The 24,882-nt window shown below is 42.0% G+C and overlaps 1 protein-coding gene across 1 annotated transcript; it reads left to right on the top strand.

The window, feature by feature from the left end:
* Positions 1–974: 974 nt before the first annotated feature.
* Positions 975–23,489, top strand: DNAJC8 (DnaJ heat shock protein family (Hsp40) member C8). Its single transcript, XM_032650482.1, has 9 exons — positions 975–1,089; positions 3,409–3,510; positions 12,943–12,999; positions 15,566–15,632; positions 16,151–16,245; positions 17,816–17,887; positions 20,581–20,672; positions 21,545–21,620; positions 22,669–23,489. The coding sequence occupies exons 1-9, from the start codon at positions 1,012–1,014 to the stop codon at positions 22,789–22,791; spliced, it is 762 nt and encodes a 253-aa protein (XP_032506373.1). The 5' UTR covers positions 975–1,011; the 3' UTR covers positions 22,792–23,489.
* Positions 23,490–24,882: the final 1,393 nt, after the last annotated feature.

Raw genomic sequence — 24,882 nt, 5'->3', positions numbered from 1 at the left:
GAAGGCTAGAAATAATAATCACCCATAAGCCCACTATCTAGTAATAATAATTTTTTGTGTTTCTAGATATTTAAGTGCCATTCCCATTTCAGAAACTGTTTCTAGTTCTCAGATACTATTGTTTCTTGATTATGTCCTGGCTGGACATCCAGTGGAGGGTCTTGCTGAGTTTGTGCAAAAGATCCATCTAGGTACTAGGATGGCTGTAATTTAAAAAAATGGAAAATAACAAGCACTGGTGAGGATGTGGAGAAATTGTAAACCTCCTACCTCGCTGGTAGGAGTGTAAAATTGTTCAGCCGCTGTGGAAAACAGCTTGGCAGTTGCTCAAAAGGTTAAATATAGAATTACCAAATTCCTTTCTAGGAAATTGTACCCCTCAAATAGAAAACTGGTACTCAACACATGTTCATAGCAGCACCAATTCACAGTAGCCAAAAGATGGAAACAACCCAAATGTCCATCAGCTGACGAATGAACAAAGAAATTGTGTTATACACATGTGATGGAATACTATTAAGCCATAAAAAATAATGAAGTAATGATGTATGCTATGCCTTGAATGAACCTGGAAAACATTATGTTAAGCGAATGAAGCCAGACACAAAAGGTCACATGTTGTATGACTGCATTTATATGAAATGTCCAGAGTAAATAAGTCCATAAGGACAATACACAGATTGGTTGTTGCCAGGGGTTGGGAAATATGCGTACGAAATGTTGATTAGGTGCCGGGTATCCTTTTGGGGCCATGCAACTGTTCTGTAACTAGATAGAGGTGATGGTTGCACAACACTGTGAATGTACTAAAGGCCACTGAATTGTTCACTTTAAAATGGTTAATTGTATGTCACGTGTATTTAACCTCAGTTTAAAGAAGAGTTTACTTAGATTGGAAGTGTCTGGCTGGGCTGCGAGCCCTTTAAGAGTCACAAGGGGGAGAGACGGACCTGTAAGAAGACGTGAGGTAGCGCTTGCGCAGAAGAGTCACATGGTGGCTGGGCCGGGGAAATGGCGGCTCCAGGAGAGAGCGGGGCTTCGGGTGGCGGCGGTAGCACGGAGGAGGCATTTATGACCTTCTACAGTGAGGTGAACACAGAGTGAGGGATGGCGGCAACGGGGCGACCCCGCTGGAGTTACGATCCCAGCCGGCGAAGGCAGTGGTCCTTCTGGCGTGGACCGTTGGGCAGCCCGTCCTCTCTGGCCTTTGGGGCGGTGGGGGCTTCGGGAGTGTGTGTGCATTTCTTCCTAATATTGCGGCGCAGAGATCCCCTGGACGACAGAAAGGGGCGGGGGTCCGGCGTCTGCGGGGAGGCGGCGATCGTGGCCAACCAAGTGCTTGGGCGCGCGCAGAGTTCCCCAGGTCCGCGTAGTCGGGGGCTGGCAGCGGCTGGGAGGCTGGGCCTTCCTGGGGGCGACTTAACCGGGTTGGCCCCCGTTTTTATTCTCAACGGAAGCACTCTCTACTCTTAGTTATCTGTAGTGAGTTTTCCTGGTAGTTATTTCTGCCATTAGCGAACGCTAGGCACTGCATTTTGCCGTGTAGGCGTTATCTCCCTTTTACAGATGACAAACCTGAGGTTTAGGGAGGTGAAATAATTTGTGCTGGGTCTTAGAGCAGATGACAGCTCGGTATCATGTTGGGAGGGAGTGAGTTTGGTGTGAGCCTCGTTTACTATCACATCTCCAGCGCGTAGAACGTAGTAGTTGCTTAATAAATATTTGTTGAGTAAACGAATGAATGAATAAATGAAGAAAAGAATGGCTTTTGGAGTCAGAGGACGTCGGATTGGATTCGTGCAAGGCAGTTAACGTGACTGTGACAGAATTCTTTCAAGCCATTGATTTTGCAATCCTCAATTTCCACGTTTGTAGAACGAAAGTTAATATTAAAACAAGAGTTTTAATGAGGGTTAAAGGGTTTAATGTATAAGAAAGTTTCATGAAATATAAAGCAGAAGCATCTTTGTAAGAGTTAAAATAAGGCTGAAAGTGGACCTCTTTAGGTTGGCATGGATTTGAGGAATGGAGTTGCTCCCCACCTGGCTGTGAGTTACTGAGAGTAAAGCACCATGTCACATTTCATCTTTTATCTCTGGTAGTTGTAACAGGGCTTGTTACATAGTGGTTTCTCCAAAATATTAAGTTTAAAAACAAATTAGTATGTCCATTTATAGTCTGTGCTTTCAGAATGTCTAATTCACTTGAAAGTGTTAATGCACTAGTACCAGTTTACTGGCTTCTCATGAGTACTCAGCAGTTATAGTGGAACTTGTTTTAATTACTCTTTCTTAGTTAAAAAAGAAAAGCAATCCTGTTTTGTTTAATTTAATGAGAGAAAGTGTCTAAAGGAGGACCCTTTAATCATCATTAACTAATATTTACTGAGCACCTGATATGGTCTAGTGTACTGTTTAGGTCCTGGAGAAATGGTAGTGAACAACAGAGAGAAAAATCCTGTCTTCATAGAGCTTTCATTCTATTGAGAAGGATAAATAATGAATAGATGTACAATATACTGTCAGGTAGTGATAAGTGCTATGAGGAAAAATGAGTGGGAAAAGGAGAGTGGGGGGAGGGGCGTGCTATTTTACAAAAGAGTGAAGAGGGAAGATGCTGAAATGGATTAGCTTTTTATGTTACTGAGATCCTTTCCAAATCCATTTTGGCCATAGAAATAAAGATGGTATATATAACATGCCAGAGGTTCGTTCCAACTAAAATTTCAGTTCTGACAGTGGCACCAAGGATGTTTTCCTGGGACTACCTGGTGCTTGTTCTCTTTAGCATTGTGTTCCGGTCAGGGATTTTTCTAGCTATCAGAGTTAGAAAGGCGGAGTTATTTGCTCCCTCCCACACACTTTTTTAGTGCTGCTTTGGGTGTATATTTCAGTGTAATTGTATTTTTCTTTTCTTAAAAAGTTGTAAATTAATGTGAACATTGACAAGTACATCGTTCATCATTAGAGGGGAAGCTCTTTGAAGGCAGTGGCTGTGACTTATTTATTTTTGAATCTTCTTGCTGCCTTGCTCTGGCGTCAAACTGTTGGGCTTAAAATTCTGGTTTATAAATTGGGTGATTGGGAAAAAATCTGGTTTACAGGTTGGCTGGTTACGAGTCAGTTGACCTAACTCTCAGTTTTCTTATCTGCGAAATGGGGATAATAGTGGTACTTACCATATAGGATTGTTGAGAGGAATAAACACCTGTAAAGTTTTTACATTATATTAAAATTCAGTAAATGGTAGCTGTTGTAATTATTTCTCAAAGTGTTTAGCAAAATACCTTGAACGTGTAGACACGCAAATAAATGTTTACTGAACATGTCTGTGAGTAACTTGTTAAGATGACAATTCAGAGTTCATTACTGAGCTTTACTAATGAGGTTTTTATCCCCTTTATTTTAGGTGAAACAAATAGAGAAGAGAGATTCAGTTCTAACCTCCAAAAATCAGATTGAAAGATTGACTCGTCCTGGTTCCTCCTACTTCAATTTGAACCCATTTGAGGTGAGGTATCTGATGTTGCTGTGGCCCTTGATAGGGAGCTTTACTGCAGGCAGACTTACCTCGGAACACACACCTAATTTGTACTATGCATAGTTGGAGTTGAACTTGGATGGTTTATTGTGAGCAGAGCTTGCTCTCATCTTTTAGTAACCCAAATATATATGGATTTATTTTCAAATGTGAAGGAACAGCTAGACTTGGTAAATTTAGGGTCTTTGATTTAATTTGTTAGTTAAAACTTTTCTGTTTCACCACAATAAAAAAAACCTAACAACCCAAAAGTGTTCACAAGATTATAAACAAGCAAATACAATTTTTAGCTTCCTTAGTTTTATAACTTTAAATATTTCTTGATTATAAAAGTAAATCATATTTCTAATAAAAATCAGAAATACAGAAAAAGCAAGAATAAAAATCATGTATAATCGTACCTAAGAAAACACCTGTTTATGCTCCAACTGTTTTTAGTTTTATTTAGAAACAAAGAGGGTCATGCAGTTCATGCTGTTTTATTTTATTTTATTTTTTAAAAGTTTTTTTAAATATATAAATTATTTATTTAAATTTTTGACTGTGTTGGGTCTTCGTTGCTGCACGTGGGCTTTCTCTAGTTGCAGTGAGTTGGGGCTACTCTTTTTTTTGGGTGGGGAGAGCTTCTCTTGTTGTGGTGCGCGGGCTCTAGATGTGCAGGCTCCAGTAGTTGTGGCTCACCGGCTCTAGAGTGCAGGCTCAGTAGTTGTGGCACACAGGCTTAGTTGCTTCGAGGCATGTGGGATCTTCCCAGACCAGGGCTCGAACTCCTGTTCCCTGAATTGGCAGGTGGATTCTAAACCACTGTGCCACCCAGGAAGCCCCATGCTATTTTATTTTATTTATTTATTTTTTTGAATTTTATTTTATTTATTTATTTTTATACAGCAGGTTCTTATTAGTTATCTATTCCCATGCTATTTTAAATGCTGTATTGTTACATAAACTATTTTTATACACTTTTTAAAGCCTCAATTATTTCAACAATTCCTTTATTGTACAATAAACTAGTTTCTAATTGTCACAATTATAAATAACTTTGAAACGAATATTGTTACATTTTATAAAAAACACTTATTGAGCAGTTATTAAAAAAACCCCTTTTCTCCATTTTATTGTGGTAAAGTATGCATAACGTAAAATTAACCATTTGAACCATTTTTAGGCATACAGTTAAGTGGCATTAAGTACATTCACAGTGTTGTGCAATCATCATCCCTCTCCATTTCTAGAAGTTTTTCATCATTCCAAACTGAAACTTCAAACCCATAAAATAATAACTCTCCAGCCCTCCTACCCCCAACCCCTGGTAAGCTCTATTCTGCTTTTTGTCTATGAATGCCTATTCCAGGTGCCTAATACAATGTTTGTTTATGTCTGGCTTATTTCACTTAGTATAGTATTTTCAAGATTCACCAATTGGGAGCTTCCCTGGTGGCGCAGTGGTTGAGAGTCCGCCTGCCGATGCAGGGGACACGGGTTCGTGCCCCGGTCTGGGAAGATCCCACATGCCGCGGAGCGACTGGGCCTGTGAGCCATGGCCGCTGAGCCTGCGCGTCTGGAGCCTGTGCTCTGCAACGGGAGAGGCCACAACAGTGAGAGGCCCGCGTACTGCAAAAAAAAAAAAAAAAAAAAAGGTTCACCAATTGTTTCTGTTTTTTTTAAGAACATTTTTCATTTTAAAACAATCCCAGATTTGCAGAAAGGTTACAAGTAAGTTGTCAATATGACACCCCATCTCCCTGAAATACTTTAGTGTATTTTCCAGCGAACAACATTCTCCTACTGAACCACAATATCACAATCAAAACCAGGAAATAAAGGTTTTTTTTTTTTTTTTTTTTTTTAGGAAATAAATGTTGATGCATTTATTTTACTATGTGATCCTCAGACCCCATTCAAACTAGCTAATTGTTTCAGTGATGTCCTTTATAGCAAAAGGATCCAGTCTGGAATCTCTGTTACGTTTAGTTGTCATGTCTCATTAGTCTCCCTCAGTCTGGAACAGTTCCTCAGTCTTTCCTTGACTTTCATGACCTTGGCATTTCTGAAGATTACAGGCCAGGTATTTTGTAGCATCTTTCTCAACTTGAGTTTGTTTGATGTTTCTTCACATTAGATTCAGTTTATGCAATGTTGACAGGAATAGCATAGAAGTGGTACTGCATTTTTCTCTTTGTAACCTGTAAAGTGGTACGTGATTTTGATTTATCCTGTTATTAATGATATTACTTGATCACTTAAAGAGGTGCCTACTAGGTTTCTTCATGAAGTTAACTTTTTTCCCCTTTGTAATTGGTAAGTATTTTATGAGGAGGTACTTTGAGAATGTGTGAATATACTGTCCTTATCAAAGTTTCAGTTTATTCATTTGTCTGTATAGACTTGGGGTTTCCTATTTTATTCAATGGGTTATAATTTGATATTACTTATTTCGATGCTCAAATGTCCCAGATTTGACCAGTAGGTTACTTTTAAGCCTTTCCTGTCTTTTTGATATGTCTTCATCATTCTTCGATTACTAGGCACTCTTGTACTTTTCCTGACCCAGCCTGGAATTAACCATTTCTTTGAGGAGTTCTGATTCCTTTTAATGAAGAATGATATTTAGAAATCAAGATTTGGATGCTAGGTATACCCATTGCCATTGGGATGTCACTACTCCCAGACCCTATTGGTAGACAGAGCTAGGGAGTGTGTGTGTGTGTGTGTGTGTGTGTGTGTGTGTGTGTGTGTGTGTGTGTGTGTGTACATACACATACACGTATTACATAAAAGTTCAATCCAACATCACAGGGTTTATTGTAGGGTTTTTTTTCTTTCCATGTTCATTGTTCCCTTCTCTGAGAAATCTGCCTCCCACTGTCTTTTTTTTTTTTTTTTTTTTTTCACTGTCTTTAATATATATATTTACTTAATTGATCCTCCTGTATGACTCTGATCTCGATCTCCCATTGCCATTCCTTCCCTCATGTGAATGACCTCCTCACCCTGCTTCACTCTGACACCAACACCAGGTTGCCTCACTATGCAAAAACCTTTCTCCCCACACCTGAACTCCAAACTCCAATGCCAGGTCACCCTTTGGTGTGGGTATGTTTCTCACCTGGCTCTGCCTCCCTGTGCCTGCCCTCCACCCCCGAGAGCTCTCTTCGTCCCTCTTGGGCTCCAGCATCCTCCGCACCAAGCAGGCATGCTTCCTTCCTACCCTGCTCTGGTTTTGACACCCTGTGTCAGGCTACCTTCCTCTGGGAACACCCTCCTCATCTTTATTGGGTTCTGACTCCACACTCCAGGTCCCCCCCTGCATGGAGGCCCTCTTCACTCTGCTCATGTTCAACTGTCTGTGCCAGTTGTACTTGGGCTCCTACACCTCAAGTTGAGCTGCCCTGTTAATATTGGATGCTCTCCTACATGGGCACCCACCTCACCAGGCACAGGCTTCCACACCCCATGCTAGGCTTGGGCTTTGTGGAGATGTCCTTGCTTGGGCTCCTGCACCCTGTGCCCTCCCATATTGACAGTCTCACTCTGCTTAGGTTCTAACACCCTATGGCAGGCCACCTGTCCATGGAGGTGCCCTCCTCAACCCACTTTGGCACTTTATGTCAAGTTACCCCTCTGTGGATGCTCTTCTCACCCTGTTGGGGCTCCAGCACCACATGACTAGCCAACACTCCTCGTGTGGTTACTGTCTTCTTTGTCCCAGATGGGCTCTGACACTGCTCTGGGCCATCTTGACTCCTCACGCAAAGTAGATGTCTACTTCGCCTGGCCCCACTTAACATATTTGAAAGGGAAGAGGAAGATGAAAAGCTTAAAGAGTATTTAGATATGATTTTGGGGAGAGCGTAGGGGGACATAATATGTTTGAAAGGTGATAAAGAATTTGATGGTATGTCCTTTCTGTTTAGTCATATATATATATATATTTTAATATTTATTTATTTGGTTGCACTGGGTCTGTAGTTGAGGCATGCGGGCTCCTTAGTTGTGGCATGCAAACTCTTAGTTGCAGCATGCATATGGGATCTAGTTCCCAGACCAGGGATCGAACCCTGGCCCCCTGCATTGGGAGCATGGAGTCTTATCCACTGCACCACCAGGGAAGTCCCTCGTCATATTTTTAAATTGAGATAGTGTGTACTGGGGAAAGGGGACACATGATCATATAACTTACCCGTTTATTTAAGACAATTAGTGTTTCCTGTGGAGATCTGTTGATGAGGAGTAACAGATTGTTGGGACCAGTATGAATGCTAGGATTTTACTGTCCTACCAGTTAATGTGGTCTGGAACTTACTGCCCCATAGCTCCTGTCCTGATTATAGGAAGTGTGTTTGTTTTTTAATTTTATTTATTTTTTTCACCTCGTGGCATGTGGGGTCTTAGTTCCCTGACCAGGCATTGAACCTGGGTGGTTGGCAGTGAGAGCTCGGAGTCCTAACCACTGGACCACCAGGGAATTCCCGGAAGTGTGTTTGAATGTGTAAAGAATATGGTAAGGTTGACAAACTTGGGGAGGTGCCACATTGTGTTTGAGTGAGGAGGACTCCATCCATGACTGTCCGTTAGAACTTTTGTCTTTTCTCTTTCATACAGATATGCTAGCCACTTTATAGGATGGGTGTCATTGTCTTTTTTTTAATTGAAGTATAGTTGGTATGCAATGTTGTGCTAGTTTCAGGTGTACAGCAAAGTGATTCAGTTATACTATATATACGTGTGTGTGTGTATTCTTTTTCAGATTCTTTTCCGTTATAGGTTATTACAAGATATTGAATATAGTTCCTTGTGCCATATAGTAGGTGCTTGTTGTTTATCTGTTTTATATATGGTAGTGTGTATCTGTTAATCCCAAACTCCTAATTTAGCCCCAAGCCCCTGCCAGTTGTCTTCTTACAAAGTTGGTTTTTGACCCTGAGTCAGGGTTAGGTGTTCCTAGCAATTTAGGAAATCAGTAACTTCTGTTTTTTCATGCAACAACTACTGAGACATCTAAATGAATCAGACTTTTCTCCAGAGGTAAGCAGACTGGTTTTTTCCTACTAAGGAGAAGTGATGCAGTAATAGCTGTCCTCTTGGCTATAAATTGAAATGCGAATAGTTGTCCTATATACTATCTTCCTGAGCAGCAGATAGAAAAGGGACTCTGATGGGTCTTATTACAGGAATCCTAATCCAGGGGGCATTTTCCCCCCTGCTTCCTGCCATCACTGCACTATTTGGATGCATTTCTAACCTTCAGCCATTTTCTAAACATCTTTCTTATGCATTCTACAATTGTTCTTAGGTTAAGGGCCTTCCCCTACTTCCTTCCATAAGCTTAGATGAACCTGTGCGCCTGCTCAGCCCTGCCTTTTTCGTGTTGCTTTTTTCTGTTTAACTTTATTTTTTATAAAGATTTTATTTATTATTTATTTATTTATTTTATTTATTTTTGCGGCAGGCGGGATGCGGCGCGAAGGCTTCTCTCTAGTTGTGGAGTGCAGGTTTTCTCTCTCTAGTTGTGGTGCGCAGCCTCCAGGGCACGTGGGCTCTGTAGTTTGCGGCACGCGGGCTCTAGTTGAGGTGCGCAAGCTCAGTAGTTGTGGCGCGTGGGCTTAGTTGCCCTGCAGCATGTGGGATCTTATTTCCCTGACCTGGGATCGAACCTGTGTCCCCTGCATTGTAAGGTGGATTCTTTACCACTGGACCACCAGGGAAGTCCCTCTATTTAACTTTAAAGCCCCAGAAGGCAGCACCACAGACTTCGTTTTCTGTTTATCTTGTTTAGCACGTTGGAAAGAAAGGTGTTTATCTCACAGGATTCTGGAACCTGCACGTTATTAACAGGTCAGAGAGTTCAGATGTGACCCAAGACTGGATTCCTCTTTCAAGCAGAAGATCCTAAAGGAGACTGTGGCGGTTTGTTTGAGTTCAGGAACTTATATAAATGCCACAGTCAAGCATTTTTGTTTCTGTGTGATGATTTATTAACTCTCTGAGGTCCAAGACTGTGGATTTTTCTTTGCAGTATCCCCAAAGCCTGAGACACAGTGAGAGTTCAGAAAAATCTTCCAAGAATCTGAACAGACCTGTGTGCTTCCTTAGAGCCATATTGGTTATATGGTATTTATCATTTTGGTAAGAATTATTTGTGACTTGTCTGTTCTTTCCCTTGTGGACCTTAAATTCTATGAGGACAGTAGTGAGCACAGGATTCTCTGAGAACAGTAGTGAGCACAGGATCTAGCAATCCCAGGTGCTCTATAAGTTTGTACTGAATGTATAAAACTGGCTTCAAAGGGGTTTGGGCTGCAGGTATAGGCCCATTGTCTTCACTGTGTTTCACGGCCACATATGGCACCTCCAACTCTTAACGGTAGAAGAGGAGTCGGATTAGCTAGCTTTGAAGGCACTCAGTGAATATATGTTGCTAGTGATCAGTACACATATGATATGACCCTTGGAAAAATAACTTTTGTTGTGTGTGTGTGTGTGTGTGTGTGTGTATATTTATACACACCCTCTTCATTTTTGCCACATCATCTGAAAGTAAGCTGCAGACATTGATGCTTTATGCCTAAGTGCTTTAGCATGCATCTCCTCAAAACAAGAACACATTTCCACACAACCACACGCCATTACCACACCTAGGAAAAACCACATTACTGCAGTTCAGCAACATCATCTGGCATGAAGTCCACACTCAAATGACTCCAATTGTCCTAAAAAAAATCTCAATTATAGCTATTTTATTTTTTAACCTGGGAACCAGTCAAGGTTTATGAATTACATTTGGCATGATTAGTTCTAGGCTGTAGCTTTATTGAGGCTTTTTTTTGTGTGTGAAGGTGGGATGATTTCCATCCTTTCACATTCATTTTGAATACCTTGTTGGGTTTGTTGGACTTTGGTTTGCTCTAGTACATTCCTTTTCCCCAGAACCAAGGAAAGGTAGGGTTCTCCTCTGAATATTTGTGTATGTACAGTTACCTCCCTTTGTCTGTAAATCGTAATGTGGCTGCATTTTTTCTTTTGAGTGACTTTTCCCTGCTTCCTTTCTTCCTTGGGAAGGTATGATGGGGCGCACTCACTCTTGAAAAGTCTTTGTTTTAAAGTTCTTCCTTTTCCCTCACCCCAGTTGTATGCCTGACATTTGAGAATGGGTATGCTCTTGTAGTAACCTTCAAAAGTCTGTTGAATGCAGGGGTGATTCAGCTTCATTGCCTACCAATAACTGCGGCTGTAGGTGGGCTGTTTGAATGTGTTGAAAGCTTGCTATAAATCTTGACATTACTTGTTGTCAAGTTTTTCTAAGACTCTAAACATCTGACTAAGCTTGGCAGATTACTTTTCAGTTTTAATTTCTCTGGTATGTAGTTTTCTTTTATAAATTTATTTTATTTTTGGCTGCGTTGGGTCTTTGTTGCTGCGCACAGGCTTTCCCTAGTTGTGGCAAGCAGGGGCTACTCTTTGTTGCAGTGCGCGGGTTTCTCATTGCGGTGGCTTCTCGTTGCGGAGCACAGGCTCTAGGGGCATGGGCTTCAGTAGTTGTGGCATGCAGCTCAGTAGTTCTGGCTTGCGGGTTTTAGAGCACAGGCTCAGTAGTTGTGGCGCATGGGCTTAGTTGCTCCGCGGCATGTGGGATCTTTCCCGGACCAGGGTTCGAACCCGTGTCCCCTGCACTGGCAGGCGTATTCTTAACCACTGCACCACCAGGGAAGCCCCTGGTATGTATTTTTCAAGATTTCTTACTTTTTTTTTTCCTCTTTGCCCCCTTTACTAACTGATCATCAGTTCTATTAACTTCAAGTGCACTTATTTCTGACCTCTGTCATCATTCCTTACCAGTGCATCTCAAACTGTAATATGATTGAGATCACCTGGGGATCTTGTTGAACTGTTGATTCTGATTCAGTCACACTGAAGTGGGGCCTGCTCTTCTGAATTTCTAACAGACCTTCTTACCCTCTGCCCTTCAGCACCTTCTTCACACCTTGAATACTAAGTACATAAATGTTATTAGGTGCTATGTTGAATCCATGGACTACACTATGAAATCCTCTGGTTTAATTGTATGTCTTATAATAAAGTCTTCTTTGAAAAACTCTTATTATATGGTAATTTAAAAAAATGTTTCCCCTGCTTATTTATCTTTGCATTTCTAGTGTATAGCAGCATGTTCAGCAGGTAGTAGCTGCTATGTAAATGTTTGAATGAATGTGTGTTTTTGTGGTGAGGGAATCAGAATCCTTGATGACAAATGTCAATGCCAGGATACCCAGGGTTGGAGAAGAATGATAAAACTTATCTTTAAAACAGTGTTGCTCAAAAAATACAGACTTTGCTGTCATTTGACCGTACCCAATTCTAATAAGTTCGACTGAGCTGGAATCAGACTTTCCTAGAGTGAACCCCTGGCATGGCTCTCAGATTTCCACTCTGGGTTGAGAACTGTTGAGCCATGTAAATTATAACGTCGAGCCAAGTGGACATTTCTCGATTGAGATGAAAATCAGCTGTGGGGGAGCTTTATTTGAAGATCTGCAGTTCTCCCTCATTAAAAAAAATCAGGTAGCCAGCCTAATTATTTCCATGTTGAGTTGCTGTACTTTCTCCACATTTGCAAAGGTAAGTAGAGGGTGGGTACTTTTCTTAATGAATGAAGGAGAAAGGCAACATTTTTCTCATGGTCTGTAAACATGTCCCTGGGTGTAGCGTAATTTATTATTTTTCTGATGGAGTGAAAGAAACCACTGAATTAATTTGAGAACCCTGAAACACTATAGCTATTATTCTATTATTGGTTTACTCATTTATATTTCTTGAACATTTTTTTTTTTTTTTTGCGGTACGCGTGCCTCTCACTGTTGTGGCCTCTCCCGTTGCAGAGCACAGGCTCCCGACGCGCAGGCTCAGCGGCCATGGCTCACGGGTCCAGCCGCTCTGCGGCACGTGGGATCTTCCCAGACCGGGGCGCGAACCCGTGTCCCCTGCATCGGCAGGCGGACTCTCAACCACAGCGCCACCAGGGAAGCCCCTCTTGAACATTTTTTAGAACTGTATGTCAGGTACTGTTATAGAATGCTGAGTACTGTTCTAGATGCTGATTATAAAATGTATAATTATTAGGCATCTCTTAAATCTATAAATTCTTTTAATCTCTTTTACAGTTTTGATTTTGTTGTTGTTGTTGTTCGTTTGTTTTGCGGTACGTGGGCCTCTCACTGTTGTGGCCTCTCCCGTTGCGGAGCACAGGCTCCGGACGCGCAGGCTCAGCGGCCATGGCTCACGGGCCCAGCCGCTCCGCGGCATGTGGGATCCTCCCGGACCGGCTGTGTCCCCTGCATCAGCAGGCAGACTCTCAACCGCTGCGCCACCAGGGAAGCCCTACAGTTTTGATTTTGATTCTTCCAGGTTCTTCAGATAGATCCTGAAGTGACAGATGAAGAAATAAAAAAGAGGTTTCGGCAGGTATGATTCTATATTCCTGTAATAGGTGGAGTTTGAACCTTTTAAAAATGTATTGAGTGCATGATTCTCTTAGGACTTGAGGGTTATTATCAGGGCATTCTATTATGACTTTTGGGCCAAAATTTAATCTTTTTTTTTTTTTTTTAAGGCTATGTAACTCTGAAAAAAACTTACAGTGACATACAAATCTTAAATAATTTAATGACCACAGCTTACCTGTGAATAGGATGAATTTTACGTCCAAACAGAATCTCTCCAGTTCCTTAATTAAGAGAGAGAAGTACAAGGTAGAGTAGTAGAGCTTACATGGAGTCATACTTATCAGATCCCCTGGCTTCCAGGAGATTCATAACAGTGTTTTATTTTTAAGTTCATTTAACAGTGTTGAATGATTTTATTTTTAAAGTTCTATTCCTCAATAATTTTATCTTTTGCAAACATGTGAATACTCAAGATACTTGGTTTAATATAGAGTGCTTTCAGGAAGTTCTCTGGGAAAGGAGATCCACAGCCTCTGATCCTTGCCCATTCTGATATTTAATAACTCAAGCTGCAGGGTTTTATAGTAGCCTTTTAAAACACCCTTCCAGTTTTGACAGCTGAGTAACCCCCCAGCCTTTTCTTCTATGAGTTGAATAATCATACTCCCTATAATGTCTTTGCAAATTGGATTTTCTGTATATTTCATCTTTTTTTTTTTAACTTTCCTCAACTTATATCTTTTATATACTTCATATTTTATTAGGGCCTGACCAGTGCTGAATATAATTCTCAGCTCCTGCATGACAGACTTGTTAATATCCAGTATAACACTTGTTAATATCCAGACTTGTTAATATCCAGTAAAAGCAAGCATAACGCTTGCTTTTTCAATACAGCCATTGCCTCCACATTGCTGACTCATAATCGTCTTCTGATCTACTATTAAGCCAAGGTGTTTTTATCTTTGCCTACTCAGTCATTTCCCATTATATAACTTCATAGCTTTTTTGCTTCCTGACTTCTTCTCTGCACTCATATTCAGCTTTTTCCCCTTCTTCTAAAATTTCAAGTTTTCTAATGTAATGCGTTAGAAATCTTTCCCAATTCAATAAGCAGTCATTCAAATTCATAGTCAAAACTTTTAGACTATTTATGTAGCTATATGAAGAAGTCAGTAAGAGTTCTTATTTAGTCATTAATAGAGCCTAATAGTTAAGAGTGTGGGTGCTGGAGCTGTATGACTTGAGTTTCTGTCTTGGCTGTACCTCTTACGAGCAGTGTGAGCTCTGGCAAGTTACTTTCAACCTTCCTGTGCCCTGTTACCTCATTTGTAAAATGCATGTAGTGATGGTGGCTGCCCCTGGGGTTTTTATAAGGATTTGAATGAGGCAACACACCTAAAGCACTTAGGGTAGGTCTTGGCCTATGGTATGTCCTCTTCATGTGCTAGCTGTTGCCATTGTGTGTTAGTATGCTAAGTTCTTTACTCATTATCTCATTTCATCCTTACAACAACCCAGTGAGATATAGGTATACAGTACTGTCCCACTTAGAGAGGAGGAAACAGGCGGAGATAGATCAAGTGAATTGCTCAAGGTCTCACAGCTAGCAGGTGATTGAAGTTGAAATTGGAACCCGGGATTTTGGCTCCAGTAATGCTGGATTTAGCAGTAGATCCCTACTTGATGTCATCCCCGAGCACAGTCCCTCTGTTCAAACTGTTTCTGTCTGTCGGTGATAGTAGGTCAGTGGTTCTTAACCCTGGCTGTCTGAAAGGATCACCTATGGAGGTTTTTGCTTTTTAACTTTTTGTTATAAGAAATTTTTGTTATATTTTAAAAAGAAAGAATAAAACAATGAAAGCCCATATATTCACCATCTATATGCAGCAGTTCCCTTCATTAACTGTATATGTATTTTTGGCAGAACTGTAAATTACAGACACTGTGATACTTCACCCCTAAGTACTTAAGCAGTTATCCCACCAAAGTAAAAAAAGGGCATATTCTTGCCAAACTGCTTGTCACACCTAACAAATTAACACTAATTCCTTACCATCATCTGATACCCAGTCTAGTAGAGGTTTGAAAAGTACAGATGCCAGAGACTGATTCAGAAGCTCTCAGGCTGGAAAGTAGACCTCTGTATTCCTAAAAATCTGCACAGGGTTGGAACGCAGGCAGAACTGAGAGTCACTGCTCGATATTAGAAGTTCTTTTAGGAAAGAGGTGATATCTCAGACCTGTTTAATCCTCTGGAGTGCTCCATATAAGAAACATAAAAGGAACTTGGTACTTTTTGTTCTTTCCTTCCCCCTCCCAAATTATCACAACATCTTCATAATGCTAGGCTTCCATTTGTTCTCAAATAAATGTTTTCCATCTGTGCAATTACCTGTTGGTACTTGAATTTTATTAAGGACTAACACTTCTGGGCATTTTATGATATTTATTAATTTTAAAAAATGCTTCTGGCTGGCAGTTTTTGCCCTAATGAGAGCTTTTGGTTGTAAAGAGGCACAGTGCAGGCGAAGAGTTACTAAACGTTCCTCTTATTGACAAAGCTATCTCTTCTCTTATTATAGTTATCCATATTGGTGCATCCTGACAAAAATCAAGATGATGCTGACAGAGCACAAAAGGCTTTTGAAGGTATTTGTATATTTACCTGCTTCTGAGTAACATATTGTCAGTGCTCCGGACTAACTGTTCCTAGTCCTGGATCAAGAAAAGAATGTTACAGTTTTGTCTTCTGGTCATGAAGAAGCTGTGGTTTTCAGTAGAACGGTTGTCATTCAAAGCAGAATGTTGCTGTTTAGAAATAGACCTTAACTTTGGTTTGTTAAAACTTTTATGTGCCAACAAAGATTGTTACTGCATAGGATCATTTTTTTTCCTTTGAACATAAAAAATAATTGGAAGAATTTGATCACTGAGTTAAATCTAGATGTGGTGTATTTAACCTTGAGCATATATTTACTTTTTTTCCAAGGCTCTCAAGGAAAATCATTGCTGTAGTTGTATGTTTTTAAATTAGTTTAACAACAGTAAATGATTTAACAAAGTAGGGAATGCTTTTAGACGGCACAAGTCCATTTACACTGCCTGAGTATAGTTCAGACTTTGAGAGGGTGTTTGCAGAAACAGTTAATTTCAATGTTTTGCATTAGCTGTGGACAAAGCTTACAAGTTGCTACTGGATCAGGAACAAAAGAAGAGGGCCCTGGATGTAATTCAGGCAGGAAAAGAATACGTGGAACACACCGTAAGTATTTATAGTGCTGCTGTGTTTACAGGAAGTATTAGTAAGCCTTGGGCGCCTTGCCTTGTAGGAGGGTAAATGTTAACATTAACGTAGCAATGCCTGACTGGCCTGACGGGCCTGACTGCTCCTGTGGTCTCCACCACTTTGCTGTGGTGGTCATGAACAGTGCGTGCCTTAATCTGGCATTCACTCCTAGAGCTCAGGATAAGTGGCCAGGACGCTGCTCCTACCTCTTTCCCTAGCAGTCCCTTGTTGTGGAAAGAGGGTTTTTCTTGCTCTCTCATCGCAGTACCCCATTCTGAAAGTGGAACAGTGGAGCAGCCGTGGTGCTGCTTGACCCTGGACTTTTATTCTTGTCTCTGTGAAAGGGTTGAAACAAGGGCTTGAGAAAGACTGGCAAGGGGATGTGAGTAAATATTAAAAAAAAAAAAAATAGGACGAGATACATGTCTGTATTAATAATAGGGTTGGGAAGGACTCAATTGAAATAAATTCAGTTTTAGCTGTCTTTATGTTTTTCCATTACCTAAATCTCCCGAGTGGTGGGAAATGTTAAGACAGCTTCCTTGAGGTAAGAAAGGTCTTTGTTTTATGTTTTTAACTTGCTAGGGCAAGAATCTTGAGGCTGTTTTATAAGAGCAGTTTCAATTGGGAGTGAATATGTATGTGACCTTTTCTTTGAAGAGCTTTGGAATCTGTAACAACTATATTACCAATAATAGTAACGAGGCCAATTTAGATGAGGGACGTGAGTAAAAAGAGGAGACAGACTGCCATAACTGTGTCTTGCTGGTCATGTGTTGGAATTTGAGGGCCAAATTCTGGTAGAAACCAGAAAAGAACCTGACAATTTGTCCCTGAATTATTGTGATAGTTACCCCTTCCTCTGTATTTTACCTGTAAAGGAGCCACCCTCAGGCTTTCTGACCACAGGGTGGCAGTAGGGCCTTTTTGAGCTTGGAAGGCACTTGGCTTTTTGCCAGACTGAATGGTAATTTAATGGAGTAATGTCATTCTTTTGTGAATGGATATATTTATTTTTGGGGGGAATCTCAATGGTGGCCAAAGTGATGAAAACGTCAGTTAATGTGTTGTGAAGATCGTTGGTTTAAGGAGGTTTCACTGAAAAGTATCCAGAATGCCGTTGCAGAGATGCCAGAAAACAATCATATTGGATGCTGCAAATTCTGTAGCTTCTTTAAAACTTGACAAATGTACTTTTTTTTTTTTTTTGCTATAAACACATAACCACAAGCCATGAAAGATAAATGCATAATCTGTTCAATGTATCAGAGGCTCTTTGGATCTGGCCTAGGATCTGATAAGTTGGGGACAACTCCCCAGCCGGTCCCCTTGTGTTGGATTTTAGATGAGGTTAGAGAAAGGACCCCTGGTTCCTAGTGTTCTTTGATTGCGTTGCTGTTTTGGAGGGGAGGGGAGTGGCTTATCTTTTTTCAATGCAAACTTTTTGTTATACCTGTAGAAAAATGCACATATTCTATGTGTGCAGCTTAATGGATATTCTCAAAGTATGAGCGCTCATTTTTTGATGGAAAAAAATTCTTTTTAGGTGAAAGAGCGAAAAAAGCAATTAAAGAAGGAAGGAAAGCCTACAAATGTGGAGGAGGATGATCCTGAGCTGGTAAGTTAAATACGGGAAAAACCACCTCATCTTGTGTGGATGGGTTCACTGATTGGTGGGTTAAAGAGAGGGAAGCTTAAGGAATGTTGCATACATGCTAGAAACATTTTCACTTAAAATATTAAAATGTATATTCATTCTCCTTTTTGAAAAATCCACCTTTTTTTGGACATAGGGCTATGGCCTTTCCTTTGAGGGTTTGTCTGCTCATTGGAGTTCGCAGTAGACTTTATTTTATAAAACACACAGAGCATTATCCATAGTTTCTGCTTTTAATTTCTTTTGAAGAACATTGAAAACTTAGGTACCTGTGAAGCAAAGCAAGAGCAGAATCCTAGATTGTTTCTTCAGTCTTTTCCAGATGTCTCACGGGTACCTAATTCAACAGCGGTTATTTTTAGGGACTTGTGTTTGACTCTTTCTAAAGCATTCCACTTAGTTTTAAAAGGACCAACAAGCATTTATTTTCATAACCACACTCATCAATTTCTGTGATGTTTAAATCACATAAGTACAGTAGTAATTGCAACTGGGATAGACAGCTTTGGGAGCAACCACAAATGACTCTTGGTAAACAGCTGTCTACAGCCACGGGTACCCATTGTGCTACAGGTAATAATGTGCTTCCAGGGAAATGGCAAGCATCTGGTTTTTTTTTTTGTTTGTTTGTTTTTTTAATTTTTATTTGGTTGGGCCAGGTCTTAGTTGCGGCTTGCGGCCCCCTTTGTTGTGGCATGCAAACTCTTAGTTGTGGCATGCATGTGGGATCTAGTTCCCTGACCAGGGATTGAACCTGGGCCCCCTGCATTGGGAGTGCAGATTTTAACCACTGCACCACCAGGGAAGTCCCCAAGCATCTGTTAATCCTGTGGGTTCTTCAGTGGGGATTGGTTAAGAGAGAGATTCTACTTATGTATTTGTGTCTGATTGCCTCACTGGCCTGAAAAATTTTAAGTCATCTTAATCTTGCCTCAAGTTAGGTCAGTAAATAACTTAATCCACATGCTTATTTTAAAAGATTTATAGAGGAGCAGCTGTCTTACTGCTGCTGGAAACTGCTTACTGGAAACTTCCTATCAACTTCTAACATCAGTGATTTTACTAACAGCAACTGGTCCCCTCTTCTGTTTGGTAACACTGCTTGAGAACTGTTAGGCCATCTTTTCCACTAGCCACTTGTTTGAGGTTTACTCCATTCCAGTATTTTAGTTTTTTTTCTCCTCAGCCTTACTTTCCCTTCCCTTTAATTATCCTTTTTAGTCTTTTCTGAAGGCCCTCTTATAAATATTCCTTGCTCCTCCTAAGTTGTTAAGAACCTTAACTTTTTTTAGTTGTCTTTTTTTCCTGCTTATAAAGGAACACATGCTAATGCTAGAAAATTTGGAAAAAGCAGAAAAATATAAAAAATTAAAATCACCAGAAACTGTTCATCCAGGAGCTTTTAAAAATATTGAAATATTCATTACAGATTCCTTCATCTCTTCGATGTTTGTCCTTACTAGGGGCTGGAGTTTGTCAGCATTGCTTTCATTGAGCAGTGCCTGGGAGGTAACAGTATTAAAGAGAAGTGACATTAATTTGGGGATTCCTTTACTTCCCCTTTTTTCATATGTCACTCTTGCTCCATTGTCTCTGATTTTCGGATATAAATCGTATGAAATCTGCATGATGGGTTAGTTTTTATATTTCTTTGTATATTTAAAATATATTTGGGGGAAAACGTTTTAAAGATAAGAGTTTTGTTTTCTATCTAATGCTGTGTTACCTGTTTCTGCCAACGTAAGAGTCAGAATATAAGCTCAGCTGCATACAACTGAGACCCCAAATGACAGTGGTTTGAACAAGTCAGTGACTTTTTTCTCTCCTGTGTAGTAAGTCTTTGGGAAGATGGCTGCTGGACTGCGTGTCACTCAAGGACTCAGTGTCCTCCTTTCTGTGGCTCTGCCAACAAGTGTGTTGCCTCCATTCTCACAGTTTAGGATGTGTCATCACCTCACCCATGTACAAAGAGCAGGATAGAGGAATAGGGCGGGAGGGATAAGTGTGCTCCCTCTAAGAACACTCCAGAAAGTTGCTACATCACTTTTCCTTATAGCTCATTAGCTAAAACAAGTTACATGGCCACGCCTAGCTACAGAGAAGCCTGAGAAATACAAGCTTTTGCGCTGGGTGGCCATGTGCTTTAAGATAAGGGAGTGTACAAGAAGGTAGAACACGTCATGGGGCGAGGATAGGGGACGACTAGTATCTCTGCCACAGTTGGGAGACTCCTGAGACTAGTCTGATAGCACCTGCATATCTCCAGTACCTCTCTTGGTGCCTAGCTCAGAGTAATTATAAAATATGTGTGAAAAGAAAGAATGAAAGTTATTTTTGGAAGTTCTTTGGAAGAAAGGGCCCTCCAAAATTTCAATGGTTGTGATAAGTGGGTAAAATTTTTTTTTCTCTTAATTGGTGCTTTTTACCAGAGCAAGGCTTCTCTGTATCATCTGAATGGTGAAAGTGGAAAGAGCTCATAGGAGGATGTGTTACTTATCTCCCAGGAGAGAGCCAGCATCCTGAAGTGGTTCTCTCTGGAGAGTCTTTTTTTCCTTGCTGGTCTAATCTGCTTTTGTCCTGGGCTCCATCTAAAAATATTTGATTCAGATTGCTGGTAAAATATTTACTTTGTTTTCTTCTTAATTTTTTTGTAGTTCAAACAAGCAGTATACAAACAGACCATGAAACTCTTTGCTGAGCTGGAAATTAAAAGGAAAGAGAGAGAAGCCAAAGAGATGCATGAAAGGTATATATTAGTATATTCGTTTAAGCCATGTCTGCATACCTAGATTAACCAAGATGGTCTTCGGAGATTTTCCTGGTGAAGGAATTGTTATAGTACATTGTTTAAGAGACTGTGTAAAATAGTTATCTGAAACAGCCAAACTTTTGAATCACTAGGGTAAGGAATTCTCTCTGACTTTTGGGAAATATTGGATAGGCCTGTCCTTAGGGAGTTTATAATCAAGAGTGCTGTGTGTTTTCTTCCTGATTTCCTGGAGTGAAGTAGGCAGTTATTCAGGCCAGAGCCTTTTGTGTGACTAGTGGCTGCAGCTTTGGTGAGTATGTAGTGTTGTACAGTGTAATCACTTACAGTATATTTGTTGCCGGGAAGTAGGATTTCCTTTGCTCATCAGAAATCTTGAGGTTAATTTAGTTTATGTACTTTGTATTGCTGATTGGTGTTTAGCAATAACTAGGTTTTGCTAGTTGGGGTTGTGTGAAATGGCCTTGTTTTAGGGTAGGGTTTTGTCCAGAGATCCTCTTGAACAAGAACCTCTGCTATTGTAATGGTCACTCTACTGAAGTAAGGTGGCCTGGGTTCTTGAGATGGCAGGGACTGGGCCTGGAACCTCCGATTAGTGCTGGCTGGGCTTTGACGACCTTGTCTGTCTCTCTCTGTGACAGGGCTATCTGTATCTTGCCCCACAGTCTCATCTGCATGTTTTAGAATGACATTTGTGCAGTGCTTTGAGCCCTTTCCAGACAGCCGTCTTTGGAGAACTCTAGGGAATTGGTTTACTTTATACGCTTGCTTTTGTGGGGAAATGCCTAACTTGTATGGTTAACACAGTCTCCAGGTATCATGTAAATCCTATGGCCTGGTTTTCCTCCTAGGAAGCGACAAAGGGAAGAAGAGATTGAAGCTCAAGAAAAAGCCAAACGAGAAAGGGAGTGGCAGAAAAATTTTGAGGTAAGTTTCCAAGGTGGCCAGGGACTCTTATTCCAGAGTAAGAAAACTTCCCAGCATAGAAGCTTGATTCCTGGGCATTGCCAGGACTGACTGGGGTGGACAGTCGGGGAAATGGCTTATGTGGGGAAGAGCGGGGGCTTTGGGGACTGAGTCCTGGCTCAGCCACCTCTGCGCTCTGTAGCTTGGCAAGGGCATGATAGGCACAGCTGCCAAGTAGGCTCAGGAGCAATGGTTGACACCTCTACTTTAGGGGGTAAGTGTGGAGTAGAGCCCTATTTAGCGGTCTGTTAGTAGAAACCGAGGTTCTTGTAACCCTGGTGTCCTGCCTGCAGAGAGACTTAAGGCTTGATTCCTCGTTGACATCCTGGTTATATCCTTCAGGGGGTCAGCCAGTTTCCTGAATTGAGCACCATTTGGTCTTATCTTCTGTAAGATTTAGGACTCAGGGTAAGGATTGGCTAACCAGCGATGATGGCTTTGTTTCCGTCCCACTGAGTGAATGCACAGAGAGAAAATGAGTAGGCCCCTCGGTAAGGGGGAGGGATCCCAGTGGCCCTCCCAGCACAACTGGCCAGGCATTGTGCTGGCTTCGCGCCTCCATCCAGGTTTTAAGGGGCAGAAGGAAGGGGCGGGGGAAAGAGCGGCTGTACTGCTGGCAAGCCAGATGGCTTTGATAAAAGGATGCCACCTCTGAGCCCTGGTGTCTTCGTTTGTGAAATACCAGTGGCGCGACACACCGCAGCTTTTTGTGAGGGTTGGGAATAGCGTGCGCGAAGTGTCTAGCCCAGGTTCCCAGCAAACGGTGGCTTTGTTGTGATGAGTATTATTTGTCTCATCCTCCTTTCCGGCCTGTGGCTTATCCTGCCTTCTGGGGGTGGTATGACCCTTTCCTGGGCCCATGGAAGGGGCAGAAGAGCTCTTGCTCTGTTCTACTCTTGGATTATTCCAGAGGACTGGGCTGGGCCGAGCTGGGCTACAAGGCGGACAGCAGAGCAGGCCCTTCCTTTCCCTAACTGGTTTCCTCACCTCAAACCTCTTCTGTGCTTAGGAAAGTCGAGATGGTCGTGTGGACAGCTGGCGAAACTTCCAAGCAAATACAAAAGGAAAGAAAGAGAAGAAGAACAGGACCTTCCTGAGACCACCCAAAGTAAAAATGGAGCAGCGTGAGTGACCGCCTGGGGTCACAGCCACAGAACCTTCCCTCACCTGTCTCCCCTCCTGCTTTGAAGGACTCATTCTTTCCTCCCATTTTCACCCCAACATAGAGTAGTATTTGCTTTTTAGTCCATTTTGTTTTCAATACAATTTAATATCGATCAGAGTAATTCTTTTGTACATTGAAATGAGGGGCTCGGTTTAAAAAGAAACCTACCCCTACCCCTAGACCAACCGGGATCTGGAAGGTGCCACCATTGGTGCTGCCTTCTCTTCCCACAGCCTGTAACTTAATGTTTTGTACTTCACTGAATTGTGATGGTTAGAAACTTCGTGTATAGTTTGTGGAAATCATCCAATTAAACATATTGCTTAAAATGGTGTTGCCATGACTTCAGAGACAAGCCTGGGCCACCTTAGGAAGCCCCTTTCCTTCAGTTGCTTGCTTCTGGGTGTGGCATCCTTCGAAGCCCCAGATCAGATAGGAAGGCATTGGACACACAGAGCAGTCGCTCGATGTCCTGACGTCCCGTGGTGTTTGGCATGTGCTTTCCCGTCTGACTGGCCAGTCCGTGTGGCCTGAGGCTCCAAGCCACCCAAACGTGTTCCCTTTCCGAAGAGCTAGCCGTCCTCCCTCCAGGGCCGCTGTGTCCTAGCCTGTCTGCGCTTGTTAGTGGTAATGTTCTGTATGTGTAATAAATTTTTATACCCGAACCACTGGTGTACTGTTGCTCAGGTAGTTTTCCACGGGTGAGTCTCTTGTCGGGCTTGGCCCATCTGCAGAATGCTTTCGAGTTGCGTGGACCTGGGTTCTGACCCCTTACTTGCCGAACCTTAATTTCTTCATCTGCAAGTGGGAATATAGATCACTGGCAGCTTTCAGGGAGGATTAGGTACGGCATATGTAAGGTAACTACCATAGTGCTCAGTGGGTGTTGCCAGGATTATTTCTGTGCAAAATGAAAATACTGATTATTTTGAGGATTAAATGAAATAACGTATGGAAGCATCCTGCTTACGGTATATACTCCAGTGTCGTGCTGGCTGTGAGAGACAGGACCAGCCCTTGGGAGGGACATAAGGTGAAAACTAGAAAGGTGACACCTAAAATGTGAAGACAGGAGAAGCTGGCTGACTTGAAGCCAGACTTTTGCATTGTTTTGTAGATGGGTAAAGATGTCCAGTAGTCACAGAGGTACGATGTCTTGTATCAAGAGATCCTGCAACTTTGACTTGCTTCTCTGTGGGAGGGGACAGAAGCTTGCGTGTCTTACTGTCCTTCCCAGTGCAGCTAAGCGAGTCCAAACTGCAGATGGTTAGACCGCAGGGGGCGGGTGGGAGGGGTTCTGGCTAAGACCTGACCGAGGCAGAGAGAGGGAACAGTTTAGTCACCGGCGGCGGAATGACACCTGTCAGTGAGGGAACGCTGAGGGAATGCTGATCGTCCTGGGCAGGGAGGTGCCGCCCACCTCACTCCAGGGTGTGTGTGTACACACCCACCCCTTTCTTAGAGCTCTGCAAGCTCATGAGGGCCAGGCCCTGTCTTTGTCCTCCAGGAGGTTGTACCAGTGATCAGCTACTGGTATGCTTAGGCACTCGACAAATACGCTGGCTTTGGGATAAAGTGGTGAACACCACGGGTCCCTGCTGCCGACCGCATCCTACTGGGGCGTGTGGATGGTGAACCGGTGCAAAGATCATGAAAGGCACGACGCGTCCACTGCTTCGAGGAGGGGGGCCTTTGATCCTGTTCTTAGCGGCCAGGGAGTGTTTCCGGGAGGAGGTGACCTTTTCAAAGTCGGATGTTTTCAGCTGCAGGGAATAACTAGCGTAAACGATTTGGGCCTGTTTTCTCACATAAGTATGGTGGCAGGCAGCTTCAGGAACCAGGCTCTTACTCAGCTTCTCCCTCCTCTCAGGAGGGCTTGTCATCTTCCAGGTGTAGTGCAGAGTCTCAGAAGGTGGTGACTGCACCACACCCCATATCAATTGCCAAGCGAAAGAAGTCATCCATGAAGCAAAACTTTCCCCCAAAGGTGTCATTGGCCCCAAAATGCGTGACGTGGCCACCTCTAACTGTAAATTTGGGAAAACAGCAAAGGATAAT

This window comes from Phocoena sinus, chromosome 1, assembly GCF_008692025.1.
Source record: "Phocoena sinus isolate mPhoSin1 chromosome 1, mPhoSin1.pri, whole genome shotgun sequence".
Lineage (NCBI taxonomy): Eukaryota > Metazoa > Chordata > Mammalia > Artiodactyla > Phocoenidae > Phocoena > Phocoena sinus.
Note: the sequence above shows the minus strand (reverse complement) of the source record. Positions and strands in the feature narration are given on the sequence as shown.